Source organism: Pithys albifrons, chromosome 2 (genome assembly GCF_047495875.1).
Source record: "Pithys albifrons albifrons isolate INPA30051 chromosome 2, PitAlb_v1, whole genome shotgun sequence".
Taxonomy (NCBI): domain Eukaryota; kingdom Metazoa; phylum Chordata; class Aves; order Passeriformes; family Thamnophilidae; genus Pithys; species Pithys albifrons.
In genome coordinates this window covers 47,701,016-47,726,334 of record NC_092459.1, presented here as the reverse complement: position 1 = coordinate 47,726,334, position 25,319 = coordinate 47,701,016, and the positions used below count along the sequence as shown (strand labels likewise).

The following is a 25,319-nucleotide window of genomic DNA, read 5'->3' as shown; positions in this document are numbered from 1 at the left end:
TTTTCAGCTAAAAGGACCCAGATTCTGTTAGGTATCTCTAGGACTGGAAATAGTCTAATTCTGGGAGCAAATATCTAACCTGTTTGGGCATGGACTGGTTTTGATGAGAGACATGGATTATACAAATGTCTTCTTATTATTAAATAAAAAGGGCGGTCCCGTGGTGTAATGGTGAGCACTCTGGACTCTGGATCACAAAGTCATGAGTTCAAGTCTCAGTGGAGACTGTACCGAGCAGTTAAATGCCTCCCTGCCATCCCATCCTGTCACATCTCGGATGCTCAGCAGGGTCAGCCCCGGTTAGTACTGGGGGCTGTGACAGCCCCGAGGACTTCGCTGTCACTGTCCATGCTTGCTCGGCCATGGCAGATGGACCTCAGGACTGAAACGGTGGGGCCAGTTCTGTGCACGCTGAGCCTCACCTAAAAAATCCACTGCGCAGGCTGGAAGGGCACACCCACGTGGGGAGAGCCTTGCCCAAATCTGCGTTCACAAAGTTTGGCCATACATGCATGTGGCAATAACCAGGGGTTTAGGTACTTTTAGAGACTCTAATGCATCAACAGACCTTGGTCAAGGGTTATGAGTCCAAGTCTCTAAACATAGGACTGAAGGTCAGCTGAATAAACCTTTACTATATCTGATGTGCATTCCCAGACTCAGATGTATCAGAACTCAAGTTCTAACAAGTATGAACCCTGTATAAATGCAACTACACAAAAGCTGTAATTACTGGCTAAGACCGTGTATTACCTTTCTATAGTTCTTCCTCCTGGGATTGTACCTGAGCTGAGGCAAGAAGGCAAGTCTGCTGGCAGATTACACACTGAAACGATTAAAATGTGAAACGTCTCTTGTGGGGTTGATTTTTGGAGAAATTGCTATGTGTTATGGCGGAGCACGCTTTAAACTCCTTTTAGAATAGGGATACTGAGGAGCAACAGTTGCCAACAGGGCCCAAGTACTGACTATCAAGAGCAGTGGGGAAAAACAACACCACCAAAACAACCATCAAACAACAAAGAAAATCAGAACCGTTTTTATTGTGGAAAACAGCAGCCTGAGTTCTTACTGGGGACAGAGGCACCACACGACGCACCAGCACAGTGACCATCTTCCGCACCGGCCCCAGCGCCCTGGAAAGCGCTGCACAGTTATGGACAAGGGGGCTCTCGGGCCGGGCCCGCCGCTCCCCGTTCCCGTTCCCCCTCCCGCCGCCATGCGGGACAGGGCGCACACTGTGCGCATGCGCCACACCGCTCCGCTAGGGGGCGGGGATACAGGCCGGACGCCCGAGGGGGACCGTACCACTGAGCACTGTAGGGCGGGCGAGGAAAGCGTCTCATCCAAGAGTTCTCTTATGAGGAATCCCCGCTGGCTTTTTGCCTCATTTGTGTCTGTATATTTACGTGAGAGCGGCATGGAAAAGCAGGCAGGAGCTCATGCCTGCTCTCCTGCGTGTTCTCCGCCGCCTTCTTTCGGTCGCCTTCCCCCGTCGGCGGGGGCGTGGGCGGGTCCCGTCGGCGGCCCCTCCCGCTGCCGAGGGCCCGTCCCGCTCCCGCTGCTGGCGGTCCCGGCGCCGCGAGTTCCCGCTCTCCTGCCCCCTCCCTCCCACCCTCCGAGCCGGCTCCGCGGTCTCCTCGGCCTCCCGCTCCCTGCCCTTGGCCCCGGTTCGGCAGCCCTATGGCGTACAGTCAGGGCGGCGGCAAGAAGAAAGTCTGCTACTATTACGACGGTGAGCAGGGCCGGCGGGGGAGCGCGTGTGTAAGAGCGGGGGGCGCCATTCTAATGGCCGCTCGGGGCGGGCTCGGGCCCCGCCGGCTCGGGCGCCCCTTCCCCCGCGGGACGAACTCCCTCTGTCCCGGCTCCGTGGCGGCCGGGGGTCCCCATCGCGCCCGTCTCCGGCCCCGGCGCCGCTGGGCGAGGGGCGGCGGTCTGGGGGCCGTGGGTGCTGGAGCCGAGCGAGGTGCGGGTCGAGAGCTGCCTGACCTGCCGGGCCGGGCGGTGAGGGGCGTGTCTGTTGTTCCCCCCACAACACACACACACACACACACACACACAAAAAAAAAAAAAAGAAAAGAAAAAAAAAGTAAAAGTTAAGACACTCCCCTCCATCCGCTGAGCTCGAAGGCGTTGGAGTAGCAGCCTTGTCTGGCTCCTCCCTTGCAAAGAAAGTCCAGGCCATGTGTAGCTCCTGCACCTGGTGATTGTGGAGCTGAGGCCTTTCCCTTCCTCTGGCTTTCGTACACAGGTCTGGGGTGCGAAGGGACGGGGGTCACTCTCCCTCCCCAGTTCCCCGAGCTGGACGCGCACGGAGGTCTGGCCTCCCTTCCTGCAGAACGCGAAAAGTTGCGTGCGTGGGTGTTTAATAATACTGAAATTTGAGTTGTTTGCAGGCCCTCTGAGTTTGCACAGTTGTCTGGTGGGGACACAGGGGATTGTGATCTGCATTGTCAGTCACGGCGAAAAAGTACGTGAAGCTTGTGCTTGGTTTCACATATTTGCAGCAACTTATTTGCGGTTTTCTCTGGCCAAAGCACCAAGAACTTTTCGTTTTCTTCTTCATTTTGAATTCATTTGTCCCTTTTTGTAAGCTCGTTGGTCATATTAGTTAAGAGATTTTATTTTTTTTTTCTTTTAATTGCCTCCTAGGGTAACAATCTTGTGCGGTGGCATCTCGGACTGGTCTTGGTAGTAACCAAGAGACAAAGGTTAAGGATGTTTGGCAGTAGCACTTTAGTGTTTTCACCATTTTGGAAATGAAGATGAGTGGCTAAAGCCACAAAGATATCGAAGATGTCTGTTGCTGTAGCAAATCTGCTATTCTTTAGAAATGGCAGATCTTGTGGGGCCTGTCTTGGCTTTTTTTTTTTTTTAACCACACGAAAGGAGACAGAGTGGTGGTTGCCGCCCCCTTCTCTTTGTTGCTAGCTCTGGTTCTTTGTTCAGCCTAAAGGCGAAAGGAGGCCCCTGCTAGGGATAATTTTGGTAAGGCTGGGATCTCGCTTTTCCTGGGGAAGAGGAATCACTTTTTCTCTTCTTGAAAGAAAGACAGCAGAGATAGTTAAGCTTTTTCTCTGTAAATACTTCCTTTTTTAAATTATTTTTTCTTTTTGTTTTTTTAATAAAGTCAGGTGGCTATAGTTTACTAGATATTGTTATTTTCAGTTTTTGGTACTCGATGCTGGGATTAGAGTCCCATTAACAGCCAAAAAGCTATGCTAGTGAAGAGAGGGAAGAAACTGCAAGAGGAAGAAGTTTGGAGGTGGCAAGATAATGGCGACTTAAAGCAGTTTGAGCTCATATGTTGCTTGAATAATGTAGACTAGGATAAAAGCAGTTAATAATGCAGAGAAAATAGTATGTGTTGTGAAAGTGACTTAAAATAAATGCTTCATATGTGGCAGAAACAGCTTTGGAAATGCTTCTGATGTCTCATTTATTTTTATTGCCAAATCCAACAATTATTTTACATGTCTTTTGGAAATAGAGTTATTAGAATAAATTTGAGTTTATATCTGCAGTAAATATTACTGATGTTAGTGTGTGGTTCATCTGGCAATTCTGAGTATTTTGTAACTGTGTTGTACCAGCAAAGTCATTGAATCACAGTGAAGGGAGTGTTTGAACCCTTAGATAACCCAAAACCAAAAAATAGAAAAGTACCTCAAGCACACAACTGAGGTAGTGGTATATCTGTGAAGGATTGTTATAACTGAAGTAAAATACCATTTTTTGTCATAATCTGCCCTCCACACATACTTTTACTCTGTTTCTTGCAAAGTATACACTGAAAAGTGTTGAAAAGTTCTAGAAGCTATAAAGTTGCCTTCTGAGATGCAATATGTTTCTCCTTGCATTTTGTGAAACTCAGTGTGATTGTCATCTAAGACTGCTTTTCTAAATTAGCTTGTCACCAAGTTTTCTCAAAGTGTGTTGCTGTTTATTTTTTTCGTAATTAATAGTTTTACTAGCCTTCATACTGTTCTCAGAACCAATAAACTTTGAGTAGACAAAGCTTGATTTCATTACCCACAGTTTGCTTGTAATAGCCAGCCAATCACATCCAGTTTGTAGAATCTTCATCACTTGTAATCATGCTCAGGTCAGGAATTTGTATACTATGGGAAGAACTAAAAACATACAAATTAAAATACTCTAGCAATCTTATTAGAAATATTTTTAATACATACTTCTAGTCCTAATGCATATATGGCCTGAGCTTAGCGAAGTCTATTCCTCACGCTGCTTAGAACCATGCTAGATGTGGAAAGGTATCAGTTTTTATCTTGGTCTCTTACCATGTATCTTCAGTTTGTTGGTAATGGTCTTGCAACACCGTGGCTCAGGTAGCTCAGCTCTTCCCATATAGATGTGTCTTGTGTAGTTGCCTATAGCAATGACAAAAGGACGCAAATGGTCTTTCCAGCTTTGTGCTCCTGTACAGCAAAGCAGAGTTCTGGAGAATCATGCAGCAACTAGCGTGGTTACGGTGAGTGTATTTATTCCATGCCAGTGCAATAGCAGTGTTGTTTAGATCTCTGCTTGTGTAGAATTTAGTGTGGGTGTTCAAAAGGCTCTACCTTCATGAAAAATTTGAGAGATCTGCATCGGAGTGTAGTTGGTTCCACCCATAAAGACGAGACTAAACCTGTTTAAGTCGGCCAGTATGCTACTATAGTTGGACATTGTTTAAGTAGCATTTCTAGTTAAAGCTTGCATCTGCAGATAAAATGAACTTAAACTGAAGCGTTTTCTGAAGATTCATCAGTACTTTGGCAGTGCCTTCCAAACAAGGTGGTGATGTCCAGCCTGTGCTCTGGGCTCAAAAGTCAGAGCTTTGCTAGTCTTCTGCTGTCTAATTTTAAAAATAGAACAAAATGCCAGGCCTTCAAATACTGGTGCAGAAATTTTAGGCCTGTCTGAATAGCTGTTTGTTGGACTGGCCAGGCATGGATGATCTTTTTTACATTCACCTTTAGGTGAGTTAACGCCTTACTATCACTGAAGTCAGTTCAATGTAACTACTGCTGTTAAGATATTTTTTCCACATGATTTCCATTGTAGCAATGAGGCTTCTGCACATAGTACAGTTCTGAGACACTTCATCATTCATGGCAGCTAAAACTAAGCAAGGTGAACATAATTTATCTGTTCAAAGTTACAAAGTAACTTAAAAGTTCCACAGTATCACAAAAACAAACCTATATGTCTTGTCTTGCCTGTGTTCAGGCACTTAAGACTGTTTTGTAATGGCTAAATTTAATGGTGTTATTTTTCTGTATGTCATAGTAACTAGAAAGAGTTAATAGGCTTTTCTGGAGGCCTTGCTAAAGTAGAGAAGTGGGTGTCTAAAACTTATGCTTATCAAAGGAGTAGTGTGTTTATTTTCATTTGATAGCTCTCTTCATTTTGGCATGTAACTTACATGAATTGAGAAGCAATTTTTCTATGTATATATTTGAACTCAGAATATGACAGTGTATGTAACAATTTTCAGGTGAGTCTTCTGGTCACTTGATAGTACCACATTTTGCATCATGTGAACAGTGCAGGGCAGTAAACTCATACTAGCATGAAATGGACACTTGGTTTGTCTCTTTTTAGTTCAGGGCTCAACTTTTCAGAGATTGTTTCTATTTCTCAATGAGAGCTATTAAGCTGACTTTTTTCCTGGTGTAAAACAGTAAATTTCAGTCTATGAAGCCTTGTTGTGAAAGATAAATAATTTGCAAACTTTCTACCTATACTACTTTGCAATTTTTCCCTCTGCTTCCTCATTCAGTTACATTGTTTTCTTTTGCACTTTGCATGTATTCCCACACTGGTAAATGATATAAATATGCTCCTAACACTTCTGTATGATTTTTACCTTTGTATGAATAAGTTTAGAATCAAGTACTTGCACTATCTACAGTAATAGTCTTGTATGCTTGGCCTCACTGTACCTATTTCTCATATAAAGGCATAGCTTAGAGTTAGTCTGGCACTCCATCCCATCCCCGCACACACCAGCTCTTGGTGCACTTTGCTTTTCTCCCCAAAATGCTCCAGTAAGTCTGTGATATAGGAAGAAGAGATACTTCAAGTGTTTGTACCAGGAAGCCACCACCTTCTTCACTGACTAAAGGAGGAGAGACTTTTGACACCTTTGCCTTCATCACAGGGTGATGTCTTCAGCATCAGTCCACTTTGTTATGGGATGTTGTTTGAAAATCAAGGTGCTAATGAAGAAGGAGGAACTTCTTGTGTATCTTTTCCTTCCCCACCCCTGCCTACATAGGCATCACTACAGTCCCTTGAAACTTGATGGGGTTTTTTGTCCATATGTTTGAATTTTTTTTTATTTTTATTTTTTTAATGAGGCTAATGCTGAAACCCTTTTTTGTTGCTGATGCTAAGACCTGAAAGATATAAATGGCATTGTATTGCCTGTTGCTAAAGTGCATTATATTGATGTCTATTGCTAGTCACTACTGCTGGCCCTAGTCTGGAAGGATCAATATGCCTCTGCCAGATAATCACCCATAGATCTTCTGTCTGAATAAATAAACTCCCATTAAATTTACCAACGTACCAATTCTTTTAAAACTCTCGTTTCTGGTAAAAAATAAAATGAAAGCTAAGTATGCTTAATGTATGTATGTATGTGTTTGTTTGTTTGCTGCAGTGTATGGTATATGGGATAGGCCTAAGTTTGAATCTGTTTAGATGATTAATTGCAGTATTTTGAGGATATGTTGCAAGTATATTTGGGAAACTTGTTAATTTTATTTTTTCTCTTACATATGGGAAAAAGCCCATCTTACATTATACATAGAATAAAAAAGATTCTTAATTGTCTGCTTGCCTATTCATCAGCATTCTGAGTAAAATGTCAGTGATGACTAGATAAGCTGAAGTAGTTAAAAATGAAGTGACCTGTTAAAAAAAATGCTTTAAGCCACAAATGCATTTGGAATGAAATTTCCTCAAAAGCATCATACTGTTTTTAATCGCTATTGTCTTAAAAATGTCAATTTAAGCTCTTACTAGTTTGAAGATTTTTTTAAAATCTGGGACTTAACAGTAACTTCAAAAAAGAAAGTAGAGCTGCAAATGGTTGGTTTTCATCTTCTAGGCATTAGTTTCAAAGAGCTGTGATAGTTTTTTTCCTAAACACAAAATATAAAGGTCATTCTTTCATAAAATGCTTGAAAATGTTTTTGCTGGAAGGATGGAGTGTGTTTATACTCTTAATACATTTTACTCAACCTGCATGTAACCAAACCTGCAGGCTTGCAATAAGTACCTGCAGACTCCAGGTTTTAGTAACTGACAAGAACTGCTAATCTTCTACTTAAGTATACAAGTTAGAAGGTCCAGGCTCTTCAAATTTCTTCACTTAATGCTAAAACTTGGTATTTTTACTGTTCTGAGATGGCAAAGAGCTAGGTGTTGAGGGGTTGTTTTTCCAAATACCTTCTTTCTTATGATACATTAGGTTGTATCTGTTTTCTTAAGTGTACTTGTCCCTTGGAAAACTGAAAGCTTCAAGAATTTCATAGTGCTTCAAGACTTATAATCTTACTGTAATACTGGTTTTTCGTGGTAGTTGGTGATGCTACTGCAAGGTGATGTTTACCCTTCCTCCACGAAGCCCATGTTGAAGGGGTGAAACTAAAGCTGTTTTGTAGTGGTGCTGCTTCTTTCCTCTGACTGACAAAATTTGTGAAATAGTATGACATTGTGAAAATAGTGTTTCTTTTGTTCCCAGTAGACAAGGCAGAGCATGTTGAAGGATGTGAAAGAAAAAGTTCAAGAAGGTAAAGTTCAGTAATCCTATCAGGAAATTTGATCAAAAAGGAGAGGTGCTATTGTGAAGAGTTGTTACAGAATTCTCCAGCTGAAAGCCATTGACAACTGGACATAATTTTTAGGCTTGTTCACATTTCCAGAAATGGTTCTGTTTAAAATGGGTTGTGTGTCAGGAATGTCAGTACTCAGAATGGGGTTGTGTATATTCTAACAGTACCTGAGCTTGGAAGAAAACTTACTACTAGACCAGGAGAGCAGAAATTCTTTCCTTGGAAATGAGTGTAATGGTTTTTTACTTAATTGTGTATCTAGTTGCTCTTTGATTTGATAAAGCCAGGCTAAACTGGATACGAGGTTCTTGTTCAACTACCGTAGATCGATCTCTAGCAGCAGGAGTCTGGGGAATGTTTGTTCATGTGCCACAGTGGATCTGAAGCTAACTTCTGAAACGTTATCTGCTAGTGTTAGTAGTTAAGGACAGGCTGAGGATCTTAAAGTCAGCTCTTGCAAAATGGTAGGTTTTACTTCAGCCTCTATTGTGGTATTATGTGGCAAAGTCATCAGTAGTTTCTACTCCCCTCTTAATTCCTGTTCTCTTTCCCATTATTTTATTCTTCATTTCTGGTCTATTATTGCGCCAGTGTTGCTCTTGATTTGGAACTATGTCTTGTAGTTGTCTTTCCTCTCTCACTACTGTCTGCTTGTTATAAAAGTGTTAGATTCGGCCTCTTTTTCTTTTAAGTGACAATGAAAACTTGTTTAGTGATTTCAATGGCTATTCTTTTGTGTTATATTGACAGGTGATATTGGAAACTATTACTATGGACAAGGGCATCCAATGAAACCTCACAGGATCCGAATGACCCATAATTTGCTGCTAAACTATGGCTTATACAGAAAAATGGAAATTTATGTAAGTATAAGCAATAGAATATCCACTGAAGCACTTTTAGTTATTTTTAAAGGGTTTCAAGTGTTGTCACACAAATAAATGGAGACACGTGAAAGTGGAAATAGAGAATACTTAGTGTATTCAGAGCTCTTTTACTTAGAAGTGAAGTAGTATTTAATAAAGTTGTGTATTCACAACAAAGTAGCCCCTTGCTTTATGTAAAACAGCACTACTATCACTATAACTGTTTCCCTTTCAAAATAGGTGAGATTTTTTTCAAGTTGCATGTTTCTGCAAATTGTTAGCTGATTTTGCAGAGTGCTCTGATTGTTTCTTTAACTTATTCTTGTTATCAGCGACCCCACAAAGCAACTGCTGAGGAAATGACCAAGTACCACAGTGATGAATATATCAAATTTCTCCGATCAATAAGACCCGACAATATGTCTGAGTACAGCAAGCAAATGCAGAGATGTAAGTGTCAACCTTAGGCTAAATGTGTGCTTTGATGGTTAGCATTGTTTGAAGCTCAATATTTACCAATACAGAAGTTAGAAAAATACTCTAATAAGAGTAACGTACCTGCCCTTAGCTGCACTGTTTTGGACTTTACCATTAAAACCAGCCATCTTGGAAAAAATGTTCTTTAAGCATATGTAAGTATTTTTTTTCTCTTTTCACAGGATATATTCTAGATGTGAAATGCTACTACTAACAATAAAGCTTCATGCACAGACTAAATGTTATCTTCGAGCTGTTTGCAAAAGTGCCTCATAATCTTTCTGAAAAAGAATGGCTTTAGAATAGTAGAGAAGTAAAAACCATGTGAAAATGTGTTTAAGTCAAGAAAAGAAGTTACTTATTCCTCTTGGGGGGAGATAGTAAAAATTGTACGTTGTTCACTGTTCACCCTTTCTGTTATTATTCCTTTAATATGGGAATAGACTCAAAGTACTGTTAGGAATGCAGCTTGACTGCTGCTTATATCAATTTTAAAAGCAGTATTATAACATCTTTATAGTGCCTTATTATCAGCAAATTACTTTTCTTAAGTAATTGTGCATTCCTTAACATGATCTCTGATAATCAGCACTTCCTCAAAAATCTAAAAATGATCAAACTTCTTGTTAATCAGGAGACAAGTCTTCACATAGGAACTAAAGAGAATTTTAAAAAGAGAAAAGAAAGAAAAATAAGATAGTTTGAAGCGTCTTAGACTAGGAAAACTCTACATTGCTTTCAGTATTTGAGGTGTAGCCTGACAGACAAGGTGGGGGTGGGGGGTAAGTAGTTAAAATGCTGAATGAACTATCCATCTGTGTTATCCATGTGTATATCAATGCTGTTGGAATGGTGTTTTCAGAAAGTAATACATTTCTTACACAGTTAATGTGGGAGAAGATTGTCCTGTATTTGATGGCCTGTTTGAATTTTGTCAGCTGTCAACTGGAGGCTCTGTTGGTAAGTATAGGTTGTTTGTCAACTCTTTTGAAGCTTTAGTATGTTTATGTCAGCAATTTAAAATTTTGACAGTGTTTTTAAAACTGAAGCAAGTTATAAGGGTGTTTTTAAGAGTAATATAATCGTGTAGAGTTAGACTGTAAAATATGAGATGTATCAAGTATCTCAGTGCTGATAAGAAATCAGTTCTAAGATCCATTTATTTAAAAAATAAAATATGATTTCATATAACAGATTTAAAGGCCATCAGAAATTTCTGACTCCCATTTTCTTTCATTCTTCTGTGTGTCTTTTTACAGCTGGGGCAGTAAAGTTGAACAGACAACAAACAGACATGGCTGTCAATTGGGCTGGGGGACTCCACCACGCCAAGAAATCGGAGGCATCTGGTTTCTGTTACGTCAATGATATTGTGCTTGCCATCCTTGAGTTACTGAAGTAAGTCTGTAATGGGAACAGGATAAATTATAGAAAGTGTCAAATTTAAGTGTTTAAATGTTTGAAGATATGGGTTATTGTTATTATTTCAGTGAGTGTTCATAGCCCGTGTTGAGCTTCTACAATGTCACTTAAAGCTCCAAGCTCTGCCTTGTTTGGCTTCATCACGATGTTCAAACAGCTTGCACTGAAAAAGTAACTAATAGGGAGACAGATTTAAATCAGATATTTAGAAGTACTTCTTTACAGAGAGGATAATGAACTTCTGGAACTTGCTGCCAAAGGAGGGTTAGGAAAGCAGACAGCAACAAGAAGTTCAAAAGGGATTAGACATAATCATGGACAAGAAGTCTGTAAATGGATGTTAAAGATCCAAGAAACAATGCACCCTGTAAAACACCATATGCTGAAATTCTAGATGGTGAGAAAGTACTAGAATAGCAGAATTCAGAATATTGATAGGCTTGCTTTCTGTAAATATTAATCTACTCAGGGGGACAGAGTAGTGGGGTAGATGGATCCCTACCTTGACCCCTTAGGGCAGTGATTGTGTTCATAGTCTTACATCCATGTGGTTTCACAATATGCCTGCTTGTTTCCTATCGTTTGAGTTGTTACTAAACCAAACAGGAATATTCAGGGAAGGTCATGCACTGATCTTTCCTGGATTATTACATGAATTAATGTGGCTGTTATGAATAAATAATGAAATAACAGCTGTGCTGCTGGAACTGCAAAATAAAAAATGAAGAGTAATGAAAAAGTGATCATATAATTAACTTCAAGCAGAAATGCTTCACTATTCCAAATCCTGAATGTTGCTTTTACTGCTTCAGAAGACTCTATCACTTCTAATAATACATAAATCCCATTTATTAGAAAAAATATTCTAGGTATTTGACTCTTGTGAATGGAACAGCTGAGTTTGCTGGTGAAGAATGGGGGAAGCAGCTGTAATCTGGAAGTTTAGAGATGGAAAAGGTTTCTAAAGACACTTAACAAGTAGTTAATATTAACATATTAAGACAATCATTTTAATGTGCAGCATGTATTCCAGAACTGTCTCTGCAGTCTACAAAAAGTGATAAAATTTTCTGTGGTCCAGTCTTGAATGTTTTAGCTTAATGTGGATGTGAAGGAAGAAATCTTGCAAATAAGTTACAAGCTCACACTCATATTCTTTAGTACTGCACAAAGTGTGATGAAAATGCATCTTCTGATGTTGACAAACTTTTTTCTTTATTGGAAAACCATAGAATTTAAAGGATACTTACTGTTTCAGTGCTCTAAGGCTTCAAACCGTTGCTTTCTTTATCCACCTCAAACTGACCTGAAAAATGCTGTATTTAAGGAAATACGAAACAGTAGTGTAATAAATTTATGCAAATAAAAAGTGTGATACACTTGAAAGTAAGAATGTGCCTGTCTTTACAAGCTGGAGAGGTAAAGAAGAAAAGTCAATGGAAAACAAGTATTTAAATTTATTTTTTGTGGACTTATGGAATACAGACTGTTGGTAATTATTAAGAAGGGGTGAATTCAGCAGATGTTTACAACAAAATGGCGTGAACAGAGGCACAAACTTCTACAGAATCAGTCAAGTTGGGGTAAATACTAAATACATTACTTATTTTGATGAAGATAAACTTATTAATGTTACTATTCAAATTATACTGAGAATTCTAAGATCATATGGTCACATCAGCCAAAATCATCAAAATTATTGTAATCTTGGATTTTAGTGTGTGGTTGTGTTTTTTAATTTGGTTTTTTTCTTGTTTGGTATCAGTCTATTATAAATATAACAGATAATGACGATTTCTCATGTTATTTTCTTCCTAGGTATCACCAAAGAGTGTTGTATATTGATATTGATATCCATCATGGTGATGGTGTTGAAGAAGCATTTTATACCACAGATCGTGTCATGACAGTATCATTCCATAAGTATGGAGAATATTTTCCAGGCACAGGGGACCTTAGGGTAAGGTTGAACATGAAATTTCCTTAGGTGATAAATTCTCTTACTCTCTTCCTTGTAGATACTGTTTTAGCACTAGGCTACAATAACCATGTCCAATAATGATACACAACAGTAAGTTTTCAGAAGAAATGTTAGTCTAGAGTGATAAATTTGTTAAGGAATCTTAAGAAAAATAAAACAAGATAGTAGGGAACTAAATTATTTCTTTCTATGTGAAATCAACACCTTCAATTCTGTATAAATTGGCTCAAATTTTTGTTCAAATATCATTAGTGTAATGCACTCAGATTTTGGAGATGTCTCTACAAAGACAGTGTGGACTATTTATAATTATCTGTTCCTTTCTGCATCTACGGTAAAAAGTAGCTGTTTGGAGATCACACGGCTTCAAAACTTACTTCAGGTTTTAGAATAACACATGCCACACCTTTAATAGTCACAAAGCTTCAACTGCAATTTGAATTTACTATGTTCTATTTACCTAGTGGTACAACTGACTACTTTTTGGAATATTTCTTATGTTGAGAAGTTTGTTTTGAATTCTCATGATGCCCACTACCTAAGAACTTTAGCATGCCTCACAGACAATTGTGTACTGGGCATTATAGCAGCCTGAGGGAGGAAGCATTTCCCTGTGAAGAATTATGATTTAAGCTGTTGTAGAATCTCTGGCAAAGCTGAGAATGGAAACCAGTTTTCCTGGCCCTTCATATTAATTTTAAGTTAGTCATTCCTCATAGTAGACTCTTGTCTATTAGAAGAGAAAATTTGTTCTACTTCACAATTTGAAAGAGTATTTCAAGAGTATTAGGATTAATGTATTCCTAGCTTCAAACTCAGAAATTAAACCTCTTTTTTCAGGGGCACTCTCAGGGTAAGTCACTCTTCTAGTGTTAGCAACTTTGAACATTGGTTTATACACAGAGTTAGAAACTTCTTTAAGAAATTGTAAACATTTTTGAAAAGTTAGCCTACAAAAATGATGTGCTGGAAACAATTCACTGGTTTTTTACTATCTTCCAATTGATTCATGAGATACAAATGTTTATGTTTCGGTTTATACTCCTGAAATGTGTGCTTTCCAGTGTGCTGATGATATTCAGAGGAAACAGGAGTAAGTGAAAGCTAAGCGTTAACCCAGTGGGATGCTGAGCATTCATTTCAGTGTGGTTGTTGGAGCTGAATGTCAATACGGTTGTTGGGTTCTGTTAAATTGTGCTCTAAATTGATTTTGGTAGAAATCAGGTTAAGAGTTTTTATCTGTGTGATTTAACTTGACTGGCCACAAGGTGGTAGTGGTGCTTCAAACAAAAAGCAGCTCAGACCAGGATGTTTATCATGACAAGCTGTTGTTGCAGAATTTGGCTAGTTTTTTTTTTTTAAGGACTAGATATCTTGGCTTTTTAGAAGCAGCATTTCCCGTTGTCAGAGAAGTTTATGGACTCTTCACCTCACCACACCCAGAACAAAGAATTTAAAGATAACACAGTTGAAATAAATAGAAGGTTATATGTTACTGTGATTTTTTATTTTTTGGCACAATGTTAGTGACAAACAGTACCTCAGGCATGGTAACTTGTATTCTGCGCTGCTTGCTAGTATTTTGAAATTAATGTTTTCTGCATACAGTTTTAGCAGCTTTATTGCAATTATTACATCCCCACAGGAAAAAAAATAGCTTTTCTCTATTCCCAGAGCTTGAAAAGCTAACAGAACTAAAGGGAAAACTAATTCTCTGAAAAGTCAGTGTTCCTTCTGGAGGCCAGCATTGTGCTGTTTGCTTCTGCCTAACTTCATCTGCCACTTATGTTTATTTTTATCAACTTTAGCAGCCAAATCTTATCTTTCTTTTTGTTGGTGGGCTGTATTCCAGCTTGTTTCTGTAATTCCTTAGTTAGCTGATCTAGTTTGCCAGTCAGGTTACACTTACTTGGTACAGGAACAAACCTTGTGTCAGATGAGCATTTTGTGATTGCAGCTCCACCAGTGTAGCTGAATCTCACTGAGGTTTTCTAGTTCAACAGTGTTTATCCATTTTCTACTGACGGTATTGTTCAGTCTAAACTTTCAGCGTCCTTAGTAAGTTCTTTGACCTTGTACACATATTAGATGATAGCACTAATTTTGTCATTTATATACGTAGGTACATCAGTTGAAACCAAAGTTCTGCATAGAGGCCCAGGTTCGGTGAGGCAGCTTGATCTATTGGTGAACGGGAAGCTACCAGAATGCTATATTGTTTCTTTAGGCTTTATATCCTATGGAAGTATCAGTTACAAAAACATGTGTTGAGTAGCTCAAGCAATTACTCTGTTTAGTGGAAAATTTTGTGAACATTTGACTTTGCTGTATTTTAGAGTAAGATCAATTTAATGATATCTTTTTTTGATCTGTAAAGCGAGCCAAGGGGAGGAGTAACCCCATGAACTGCTACAGGTTAGGAACTGACCTGCTGGAAAGCATCTTTGTAGAGAAGAACCTGGGGTTCCTGGGGGACAAGTTAACGATTAGCCAGCTGTGTGCCCTTGTGGCCAAGAAGGACAGTGGTAGCCTGTAGTACATCAGGAAGAGTGTGGCCCAGCAGGTCATGGGAGGTGCTCCTGCCCCTCCACTTTAGCCCTGTTAAGGCCACATCTGGAGTCCAGTTCTGTGATTTCTAGCACAAGAAAGACATGATGCTCCCAGACTGGGTCCAGTGGAGGGCAACAAAGATGATTTTGGGACTGGAGCATCTCTCTTGTAGGAAAGGTTGACAGAGTTGGCCCTCTTTATCCTGCAGAAAAGACAACTGAGAGGGGACCTCATCAATGCTTAAAAATATCTCAAGGACAGTGTCAAAAAAATGGGGCCCAACTCTTTCAGTGGTGCCCAGTGAATGAATAAGGGGCAGTGGTCACAAACAGAAGCACAGGAAGTTTCATCTGAATGTGAGAAAAAATTTCTTTACTTTGAGGGTGACAAGAGCACTCCAGCAGTCCCACGAGGTTGTTGAGTCTTCTGGATATACTGAAAATCCACCTGGATGGGATTCTGTGCACCCTGCTTTATCAGAGGGTTGGGCTAGATAATCTGAGAGATCCCTTTTTCTGATCCTGATCATTGTATGATTCTGTGATCGTGTCAGAAAATTTAGCATCTGAAAGCCTAGATGATTCATTTCAGGAGATTTTGGATAACTTATACATCAGCTCATCCAGAGTTGAGTTCAGCAGGGGTCTTCAGTATCACTAGTCTTGCAATACTATGAAATGTTAATAGTGTGCTGGGGGCAAAGAAAGTCAACTGTTAGCATAGTGTCTATGCTTCACTGGGCCATTTGTCCCCCTCCTCATGTCCATCTGTTCTTCTCACCCCAGTTAAAAATAATTCCTTAAAGTGACAAGTTACTGATGTGTTTACTGCTAAGGAGTAAACACATCAGTAACTTGTCACTTTGTTCAGGAAGAGGAAAAAGTCCATGACTCTTTCAATATGTAGTATTGAGAAGTTTAGTATTTGTATTGCTGGGTTATTCTTGTAGTTTTTCAGGGATGTTGGACCTGAAGTGCAAATCTTTCTGTGGAGCTGTTGATTGGTAATAGTTTACAGCCATACTGAACAGGTTAATTCTCACTGTCTGCTCCAATACACCTTTACTAGTGGCAGAACCCTGCTCTGTAAACTGGTTTGGTTTCTATCTGACTTGGTGGTGAAATAAAGGGAAGAAATCAAAATTGATTTATGGTGTACTCACTTCATTTTTTATTTTGCAAAGAATTTTTTCGCATAATACGTAGGTTATCCAGAAAAGCTGGTAGGATTGACTATTGCAGTTCCTGTCTTGACACCTGATGGAACGAGAATATTCTATGCGTTCTTTTTTGTTGGTTATTTTGTTTAAAAAATCTCAATTTCTTCAAGGGCATCTGTAAGTGGCCTCAGTTTAATTTTTTTCTTCTCTCTCTTTTGTTGCAGCGTCTTCCTGATCCTATTTTGGGACAAATGATACCGTTTTAAAAACCTGTTTAAGTCCAAATCTTCTATACAATACTGAAAACATTCTTATTACCTTGCCCTTTTTGATTTTCATACTTGTTTTTGCTTAACTATTTTTGCCACACTAAACGATTTGTCTCTTTGTCTTAAATCTTTGAATTAAAAAATTGAGTGTACTTTTTTCTATTTTAGTCTTGGTGTACCACTCCTACACTCCAAAATGGTTTTATAGAACAGAAACCAAGTAAACTCTGCCTCTTATCCCTCGCAGATACGTATAATGATATGGAATAGCTCAGCAGACTTGTGTAGACTTTTTTTCCATGATAGAATTCCATGACAGCGTTCTGTGTTTGTATTAAAGCATTTGTCATCTTTGCTTATAGGACATTGGTGCTGGAAAAGGCAAATATTATGCTGTCAACTTTCCAATGAGGGATGGTATAGATGATGAATCATATGGGCAGATATTCAAACCAGTGAGTACCTTTTTGTTGTTTTTTTAATCTCTCTGGAAAGCGATCATTTTATTTTGATAGTGTCAATTAATGACTTGCTGTTTTATGTTGATTATAGATTATATCCAAAGTAATGGAGATGTACCAGCCCAGTGCTGTGGTATTACAGTGTGGAGCAGATTCACTGTCTGGTGACAGGCTGGGATGCTTTAACCTTACTGTTAAAGGTAAACAGAAAAGTGACTGTTGTCTGTAACTTTTTACTTATTAGAAACCTCTACCCCTCATACCGTTTTTCAAGACACTTTCATGATGAGGTCTGCAGTCACAAAGATTTTGTTCATTACTATAATTAATCACCTCTTTCTTTGCTATACAGGGATGGCCAAAAGAAACCTAGAAGTTGCATCTTTCTTTCTGTCCATCTTAGAAAGTTAAGAAGCTTGGTTTTCCATGTGCTTCCTAGCCACTCAAGTGATTTCCTTTCTTTCATGTGTAGGCTTTCTGTAGCTTTAGAGCAGCATCCTGGAATGTCAGGACAAGAGTCATCTGCAACACTTAAAATAATGGACAAACAAAACTAGTTCATAGTCCACTTAGTCAGACTACAGATGCTAAACATCAAAAACACCTTGTTGGGTGTAAAATAGGTATTACTGAAATGAGAATATTCTCTGCATTGTTAAATTTATAGTGGTGTTCACCATACTGAGCCAAATATTAATTTTTATTAATTTTCATAGAATTACTTTATTTTAGGATTACTTAAATTTCTACCCAAAATTGTGATTATCAAAATTGAAATGTTATTCTAGTGAATAGAGGAAATGTTACTGTTATTATTTTATTACTGTTTATTCAAGTGATAAATGTGTGTTGAATTTTTGCTAAGCTTTGAGTCCAGACTGTTTGAATCATTAATTTTCTGGTTTTTTTCTTTTTTTTTTGTGGGATTTTGTGGGGTTTCTTTAATGAGACACTTAGAGTTTTGTAGGCAACAAAATACAGTATAGTATCTGTTGGGTCTGCAGTGTTTCAGGGTTCTTTTCTTGATTTGCACCAGGTGGCAAAGCTACTTCACTTGCCCATACAGCTCAGATTTTTTTCCATCTTACATATCTTGGAAACCAAGAGAGCTGCTGCCTCCTACAGATGCCTTTCAGTATGCTGTATCTCCCTGGAGTGTGTACTGTCTTGGCACCAGTTCACTCTGTAAGCAAGACTTAGCAACCTCTAATACAGGTTCAAATTTAGAAGTAGAAAGGAATGAGTACTGATTTTGTTTACCCTTCTTTCCCCCATTGCATTTGGTTGAGAAATTGTTCTTAGATTTGTCACTGTGTCTGACATTGGTTATGAAAAGACAAAACACTAAATGTTCTAAGGTCATTTCAGAGCAACAGCAATAGACCATCATCCAAAGTCTCTGAAGACTGGGGTGAATGATGTTCACTGTGTTTTGTACATTTCTCATCTGTAGGTCTTGACTTCTTGTGAGGTTGTGTTTAGCTGTAGGGGAAGACAGTTCTATTTGAATCGATTCAGTCCTTACATGTTTGTTGATTGTGACTGCATATGGCTGATTAAATAGTTCATTATATATTTGTCTGTTTAATAAATATTTTCTCTGTATTGTCAACTCCCTTTTTGTTTGACAGGTCATGCTAAATGTGTGGAAGTTGTAAAGACTTTTAACTTGCCATTGCTGATGTTAGGAGGAGGAGGCTATACAATTCGTAATGTTGCTCGATGCTGGACATATGAAACTGCTGTTGCCTTAGATTGTGAAATTCCTAATGGTAAATATTAATATTCAAATTAATATTTTAGTAAGAAATAGTAATGGGGGGTTTGAAGTGAACAGATAGCAGATGTGTCTATAGATAGCTGTAATGCATCAGTTTAGGATAAGCTATGTAGAAAGTTATTGTTAGGTTTTAGCCAATAAATTTTCAGTATCTTATGTACTAAATAAATGTAGGGGTTTGGGGTTTTTTTTGTGGCTTAACAAAAGCTTTAATGGATTGGATAGTTTTTTGAAAATTCAAAACGTAAAACCTATGGAATCTTACTTGTGTTTCTAGTATGAATATCATCAGTATGATAGAATATATACTTCATTTTGATTGTACCAATGTAGAACTGTGTAACTTGGGCAACAGTATGCAAGTGTCCACCCTGCATAGTAAAACTACTGTTTCTTCATTCTATCTGACTTTAAAGTAGCTGTGAAGGTATATTGACTTCCACTCTTCCATTTCACTCAATTTTGGCTATACAAGCTACCTTAAAAAAATTAAAACCAGAAAAACAATTATAGAATTATTTTGAATAGTTGAATATTGAAGTAATTTCTCTGAGGAAGATCCCCAAAGATCCTGCACTCCCTTTTCTTCTGGCCAAATACACTCCTGGACATGTTTTTGGAATTCCTGTTATCTAAAATTTCTATTTGGACTGCTTTGTTGCACATCAGTCACTGGCAGTCATGATGTTGGACTGCAACTGTTGCTGATAACCTTTTGCTGTTCGTATGTCTCTTGATGAATTCAGTGTTTCTGTCTGGCTTCAGTGGAATGCCGGTGTCAAGTGAGAAAAGACTATTTGAACCGTGCCATTTGAGATGTATATTTTCCATCTTTCTTGTCATCTTATATTCTTTGGCCAAAGCTTTTGAAAAGACAGCAGTATTTCCTTATGTTGGGATTTTTTTCATTAGCCTGCCCCTTTCAATTAAATATATATATATAAAGGGTTTTGATTTTTTTTACATTCCTCTCAAATTTTGGGTCTCTGTCATGTTTAATCTGTTCTGAGAAATAACAGTGCATTTCTAAATGTTGATATAGCAACTTAATCTTCATATCTGCTTTCTGTCCACCTAACAAGATCACTTCACCTATAATAATCATAAATGAGCAAAATTAAAGGGTTCAATTAAAAAATGGATTTCGGCATCTTATTAAGGGTTCTGTGGGATTTTTTTAGATTTCTCTTAGTTTATCTGGAAACACATAGTCATATTCAATATAAAGTACTACTGTTGTCCTGGCTATGAAGTCTCTATCAACGACATTTTGGTGATTCAGTGTTCCAGTCAGGGGAGCATTATCTGTGAAAATACAAAAAATGTGGGAAGAGAGGAAACAGACAGACATGGCTAGCACTGAACCACCGTTCAGCACTTACTAAGGATATTGAACTAGCTGTGATCTTCAGCCTAGTAACACATATTAAAAGTTTTACCAAAAATATTTTGAATTGCTTGCTTAAACCTTTCAAACCGGACTAACTTAGAAAGCAGCTACAAGAAATCATCAGTTGATCTTCCCTGCAGAAGTAGCATTTTTTATTATTTTATAAAATTTGTTACTTATGTTGTTCCAGTGTGTGATTACAGTAGATTTTTCTCTTTGTAGTTTGCCAGCAAATTTAAGCTCGTTCATTAAATAATTTAGAGGAAAAACACTGAGCAGTTCAGGTAATGCTCAAGTATTGCTTACTTGAATGCTTCAGGTTTGATGGTTCTCTCAGTAAAACCCTGTCAAAACTACTGTTGTATTTGAAATCTTTTTTGAGTCACAAAGTTGTCTTCTTTTTTTTTTTTATAGAGCTGCCATACAATGACTACTTTGAGTATTTTGGACCAGACTTCAAGCTTCATATTAGTCCTTCAAATATGACTAATCAGAATACACCAGAATATATGGAGAAGATCAAGTAAGTAATGATTACCTTATCTATCAAGCAGGTCATGCCAATCATGTTTCTCCAGAGGTTTAATTGTTAGGCAGTTTTGAAAATTGTATGCCTTTCTCTGCTACACACAAGTACTGATTAGATTTGACATGTTTGTCATTTCTGTCAGAAGAGGATTTCTTTGGAAATCTCATGCTACAGCAGTGTGTATGCTTATGAAGTCCTTTGACTATAAATATGAAAATTTATGACCTAGCTTGGATTTCTACTGTTTTCAGCAACTAAAAAGATGACTATTTTACTTGAAGTGCTCATTCTGTTTGTAGAAAGTTTATCGTGCTAGCAAAGAAACTGGTGTACCATGATGGTTCGGATTTCTAATTCTCAGCTCTGTATCTAAACATGAACTGAGATTGTCATTCTTTGTAGCTTTCAGATTTAAAAATATAAAGTCATATGTGAGCTCAAACATCCAAAATTGTGAAAAGACAGTGATATGTGTGCAGGCAGTTAAATGATTGACAAATTCACAAGGTTTGTGCAGTGCTCATTGCCAAGCTGTGATGGTTATGTGTTTGTATCCTGTGCCACTTCTGATACTTACTTTGTTCCTACTCACATCTTGCAGTTTTGATTGGAAACAAATACTTTATTTAGGGATGGAGTAATGCATATGTACAATCGATTCTGTACTGACAGAAGATAATTGGTTAGCCTGAAGTACTCTTTCCTTACCATAGTTTGTTCTTGTTCTGAATTTTAAAAAATACCCCTGCTCCAAGTTTGAAAAGGCTGTTAACGGTGCACAGGAATTCTTTTGGTTACAAAAAATAGCTGAATAAAGATGTGAAACTACCTGTATAAGTTTGCTAGTACTGCTATAACTTTTAAAACTCTCAAATTGCAAAATTCACCAGAGTGGTTAAAATACTAATTTTTGAAGTGGTTGGTGTATAGCCTGAGATGAGTATTCATAACACAAATATATACATGTCAGTCAAATGAAAAGGGTTTAGTTTTTAATAATGTGCAGGGAGGGGGAAAAGGCTTACTTACTTTTCATTAGTTGATTGTACAAAATTTCTCTGTAGTAATATAGTGCTCCAGCTGGTGATCTGCCAGGCTGCTTGCTGTATGTTTTATATTGTTCAGCTTTTGTGGTATGAGTAGGCTGTGAAACTTGCTGCTGCATCCCTGGGCACAGATTGTATCTCTGTCAATAGAAAACACACAATCTCACTTTGTCATACTAGCACCCACAAGATCGCTGACCCATCATTTTTGAGAATCCTCTTTCATTTCATTATGTGCTTTCATAGAAGCCTGGATTTAGGGGGCTCCCTGGTTTGGCAAAACTACTTTGCCAGGTCATGTGATTTAAACAGAGGCTTGCCAAACCTTTCATTCTACTTGCACTTTGGAATGATAGTTTTGAGTCCCAGGAAAAGCCCAGTGTCCTTCCTGTTCCTGCATAGTATGCTTTGGAGTGTTGACATCCATCATGTCAAGTTGCTTAGACAGGACAGAACCTCTCTCTGTTCTCCCTGAAACGACAAGTAAAGAATCTTATCCAGATGGGTTACTTTTTACTCTGGTGTCCTTGCTGCACACGAGGTGGGAAGTCTTTATGCTTTAAGTGTCAGACTTTCTTTCTAAGAAACTAGAGGTAGTTTATATTCAACGTGATACTATGGCTTATTACAAGAACAGAGAAATACTGTTCACCAGTTCAACACAAGTGGGCAGTACTTGTGCTGGGGCCCTGTGGAGAACTGACGATTGAAGTTGATTGAAATAAGCATTTGAAAAGTACAAAGATAATGATGTTCAAGTACACTGAGGACCTTAGAGATCTCATAGGGATGGAAAACTTTGTGAACTTGGCATGCCATTTTTTTTAAATTGAAAATTGAAACTGACTCTAAAGCAAAGCAGGTTAACTTTGAATGCAGAATTTTTAGAACAATACAAAATTCAAGGAAATGCTGCTTCTGTGTAGTAATAACTTCTTGTCTTACTTGCAGGCAACGCTTATTTGAGAATTTGCGCATGTTACCTCATGCACCTGGTGTACAGATGCAGGCCATTCCTGAAGATGCTGTTCATGAAGACAGTGGAGATGAGGATGGAGAAGATCCAGACAAACGCATTTCTAGTAAGAATATCTTTTCATGATAGAACATGTCCAAATACAGTCTTTTTAGATTTAATTGTTCAGAACCTTAGTCACAGTAATGGGTAGTATTGGAAGACTGGCAGTGTTGATTCCTGAGTAAAAAATTTTGCCTCTGGTCTGCCAGGTTTTCTGTTTTTAAAGTGGCATCTGTGTGCGAATCTGAACCTGCTAAAGGGTCTAATGAAGTAGTGGAAGAGCATGTTTATGAAACAGTCTGGCTGTTTCAAGTCTATAAAACATACTGGCGGTTTCAACTCTATAATAGATATTCAGAAGTCTCAATGAATTTTAACTAAAGCAATACAGTACTTTTTTTGTGAATACTAAAAGACAGAAGCTATGTTCCCCTTTGATGTGAAGTGAGATACAGTGTTTAAGGAGAAAACGTCTTTAAGTTGCTTTTTTGTTATAAGACTTTCCATACTTGCGACACTACCCTTCACTTTATTACCATAACCTTTCTATGGACTTTGAGTTTTTCTTCAGCTGTAGCCAAGGGTTTCCTGCTGCATTTAATCCTTTTTGATGGATTGGAATAATTCTATAACCTCTTACTGGTGCTCTGTCCATTTTCTGAACTGTTTAAACCATAGTATTTTCTCCTGTGATTTGGTTTTCAGTATTTGAAGTTCATTTGATACATGTTAAAATACTCTCACTCTCCCCTTGTGTCTCTAAAGCTGTTTTTTGGAAGTTATTGTGAGAGTCCCAGAGTATCTTGAAACATAGTGTTTTAATTCATAATTAATCAGCATTAAATTATTATAGTATATTATGATTCATCCTTAATTTGGTAATACTTTTTTGTTAGGCCTGTTATAGTGGAACTTTATGATTAATTATTATCATCAATCTGAATCCTAGTTCGAGCATCTGATAAGCGCATAGCCTGTGATGAAGAATTTTCAGATTCTGAAGATGAAGGAGAAGGTGGACGACGAAATGTTGCAGATCATAAGAAAGGGGCAAAGAAAGCCAGGATAGAGGAAGACAAAAAAGAGACTGAGGACAAAAAAGCAGGTAGGACTCTGGTGTGATTTCATCCTATATTTTAGAACTGCAGGTGTCAGTCCTGCTAAGAGACAGATCTTTTTCCTGTTAGCAGTTAATTAGATGTTGAGATTATATATTTTTTCTATCATATTTAAAGCATCTATTTTAAATTGATCAGTTTCAAGATACAGCCATTCACACTAGAATAATATTTTCAGGTAAGGGATTATGTTTCTCCTCCACAAGCTTGAAATCTTAGAGCCAGGGATTTGTATGGTTTAATGGAAACAGAGATAAAAAAGATTCTTGGTTTAAATATGTTGGACAAGGTGTTTGTTCCTGATTGAGTTTGTGGGGTAATCCAACTTGTTTTGTCTGAAATAGAAGCTGGAAAGGGTTCTGGTGTAATTCCAAGGACTCCTGTTTTTTGGGTTTTTTTAAGAACAGGATACATCTTAGGTTTTCAAGACTATCACAAGGAGCTCAGGGGAACTCCAGGTCCCATTACTGCATGCTGTCATAATGGCCGGTCAAGAGAGACCTTGCCTTGAGGCATTTTAAGTCACTTGGCATTGTGTCCAGATAGCTCCTTTGGAGGGATGTATTGAAAATTGTATGTTAATATATAACTAGTGACTTCTTTGAAAAACTAGTTCCCTTTGGCTAGAATTATATACAAAAAACCAAACCCTTGGCCGTGCTTTTACTTCTGAAGTGTTTTAACGCTTTCTTGCATCTTTTGGTATATTAAAAATCTTGTGATTTTTCAGATGTTAAGGAGGAGGATAAAGCCAAGGACAGCAGTGGTGAAAAGACAGACACCAAAGGGTAAACACTAATTAATTAATAATGTCATGTTTTTGAAGAGTGTTTATTAAATCAATGCTTAATAGTATTTTAAATTCTAGAGGTATCACTTTAAGTTCCTCATAATACTAAATATTTTATAATCATGATTAGTAATTTCTAAAACAGTTAATGAAAAAAACAACTCAACAGATTATTTTTGCCTTTGTACAGAGCAAAATCAGAACAGCTCAGCAACCCTTGAACAAGATAGCCTCTCATCAGTTGCAGAACATAATTCTAGAGTTGGAGAATGCCTAAAAGGAGAAGAGTTTTTGTATGGAGAGAGACTGCGGATTTCATTTTGTACTATTTGGCATGGACTGTATTTATTTTCAAATGGCTTTGTTCTGTTTTTTGGCAAGTTGTATTGTGAGTTTTCTAATTATGAGGCAGAAATTCCTTTCTTCACCATGCTTTATGTAATAGTATTTAAAAAATGGATGTGAGTTATTATGTTAAATGTCCAAACTGATCTATTAAAGTAATTTGCCTTTCCTGAGCTGATTTTACCATTTTTGTAATTTTATCTTTATTAAAAAAAAAATTGTACTTGGTTGTCTTTTGTCCATCATTGAACTACAAAGAGAAAAAACTCTC

At 38.1% G+C, this 25,319-nt stretch overlaps 1 protein-coding gene across 1 annotated transcript; it reads left to right on the top strand.

Moving 5' to 3' along the window:
- The first annotated feature begins 1,570 nt into the window (after nt 1-1,570).
- Nucleotides 1,571-25,271, top strand: HDAC2 (histone deacetylase 2). The gene is made up of 14 exons (XM_071548935.1): nt 1,571-1,735; nt 8,598-8,710; nt 9,046-9,163; nt 10,076-10,150; nt 10,450-10,588; nt 12,431-12,572; nt 16,934-17,026; nt 17,124-17,232; nt 18,664-18,804; nt 20,617-20,725; nt 22,729-22,859; nt 23,745-23,900; nt 24,644-24,701; nt 24,894-25,271. The coding sequence occupies exons 1-14, from the start codon at nt 1,684-1,686 to the stop codon at nt 24,922-24,924; spliced, it is 1,467 nt and encodes a 488-aa protein (XP_071405036.1). The 5' UTR covers nt 1,571-1,683; the 3' UTR covers nt 24,925-25,271.
- The last annotated feature ends 48 nt before the right edge of the window (nt 25,272-25,319 follow it).

Coding starts and splice junctions, on each gene's coding strand:
- HDAC2 (XM_071548935.1), top strand. CDS start 1,684: ATGGCGTACAGTCAGGGCGGCGGCAAGAAGAAAGTCTGCTACTATTAC. Junction 9,164..10,075: donor CAGCAAGCAAATGCAGAGAT/GTAAGTGTCAAC, acceptor TTTCTTACACAG/TTAATGTGGGAGAAGATTGT. Junction 22,860..23,744: donor TCCAGACAAACGCATTTCTA/GTAAGAATATCT, acceptor TCTGAATCCTAG/TTCGAGCATCTGATAAGCGC.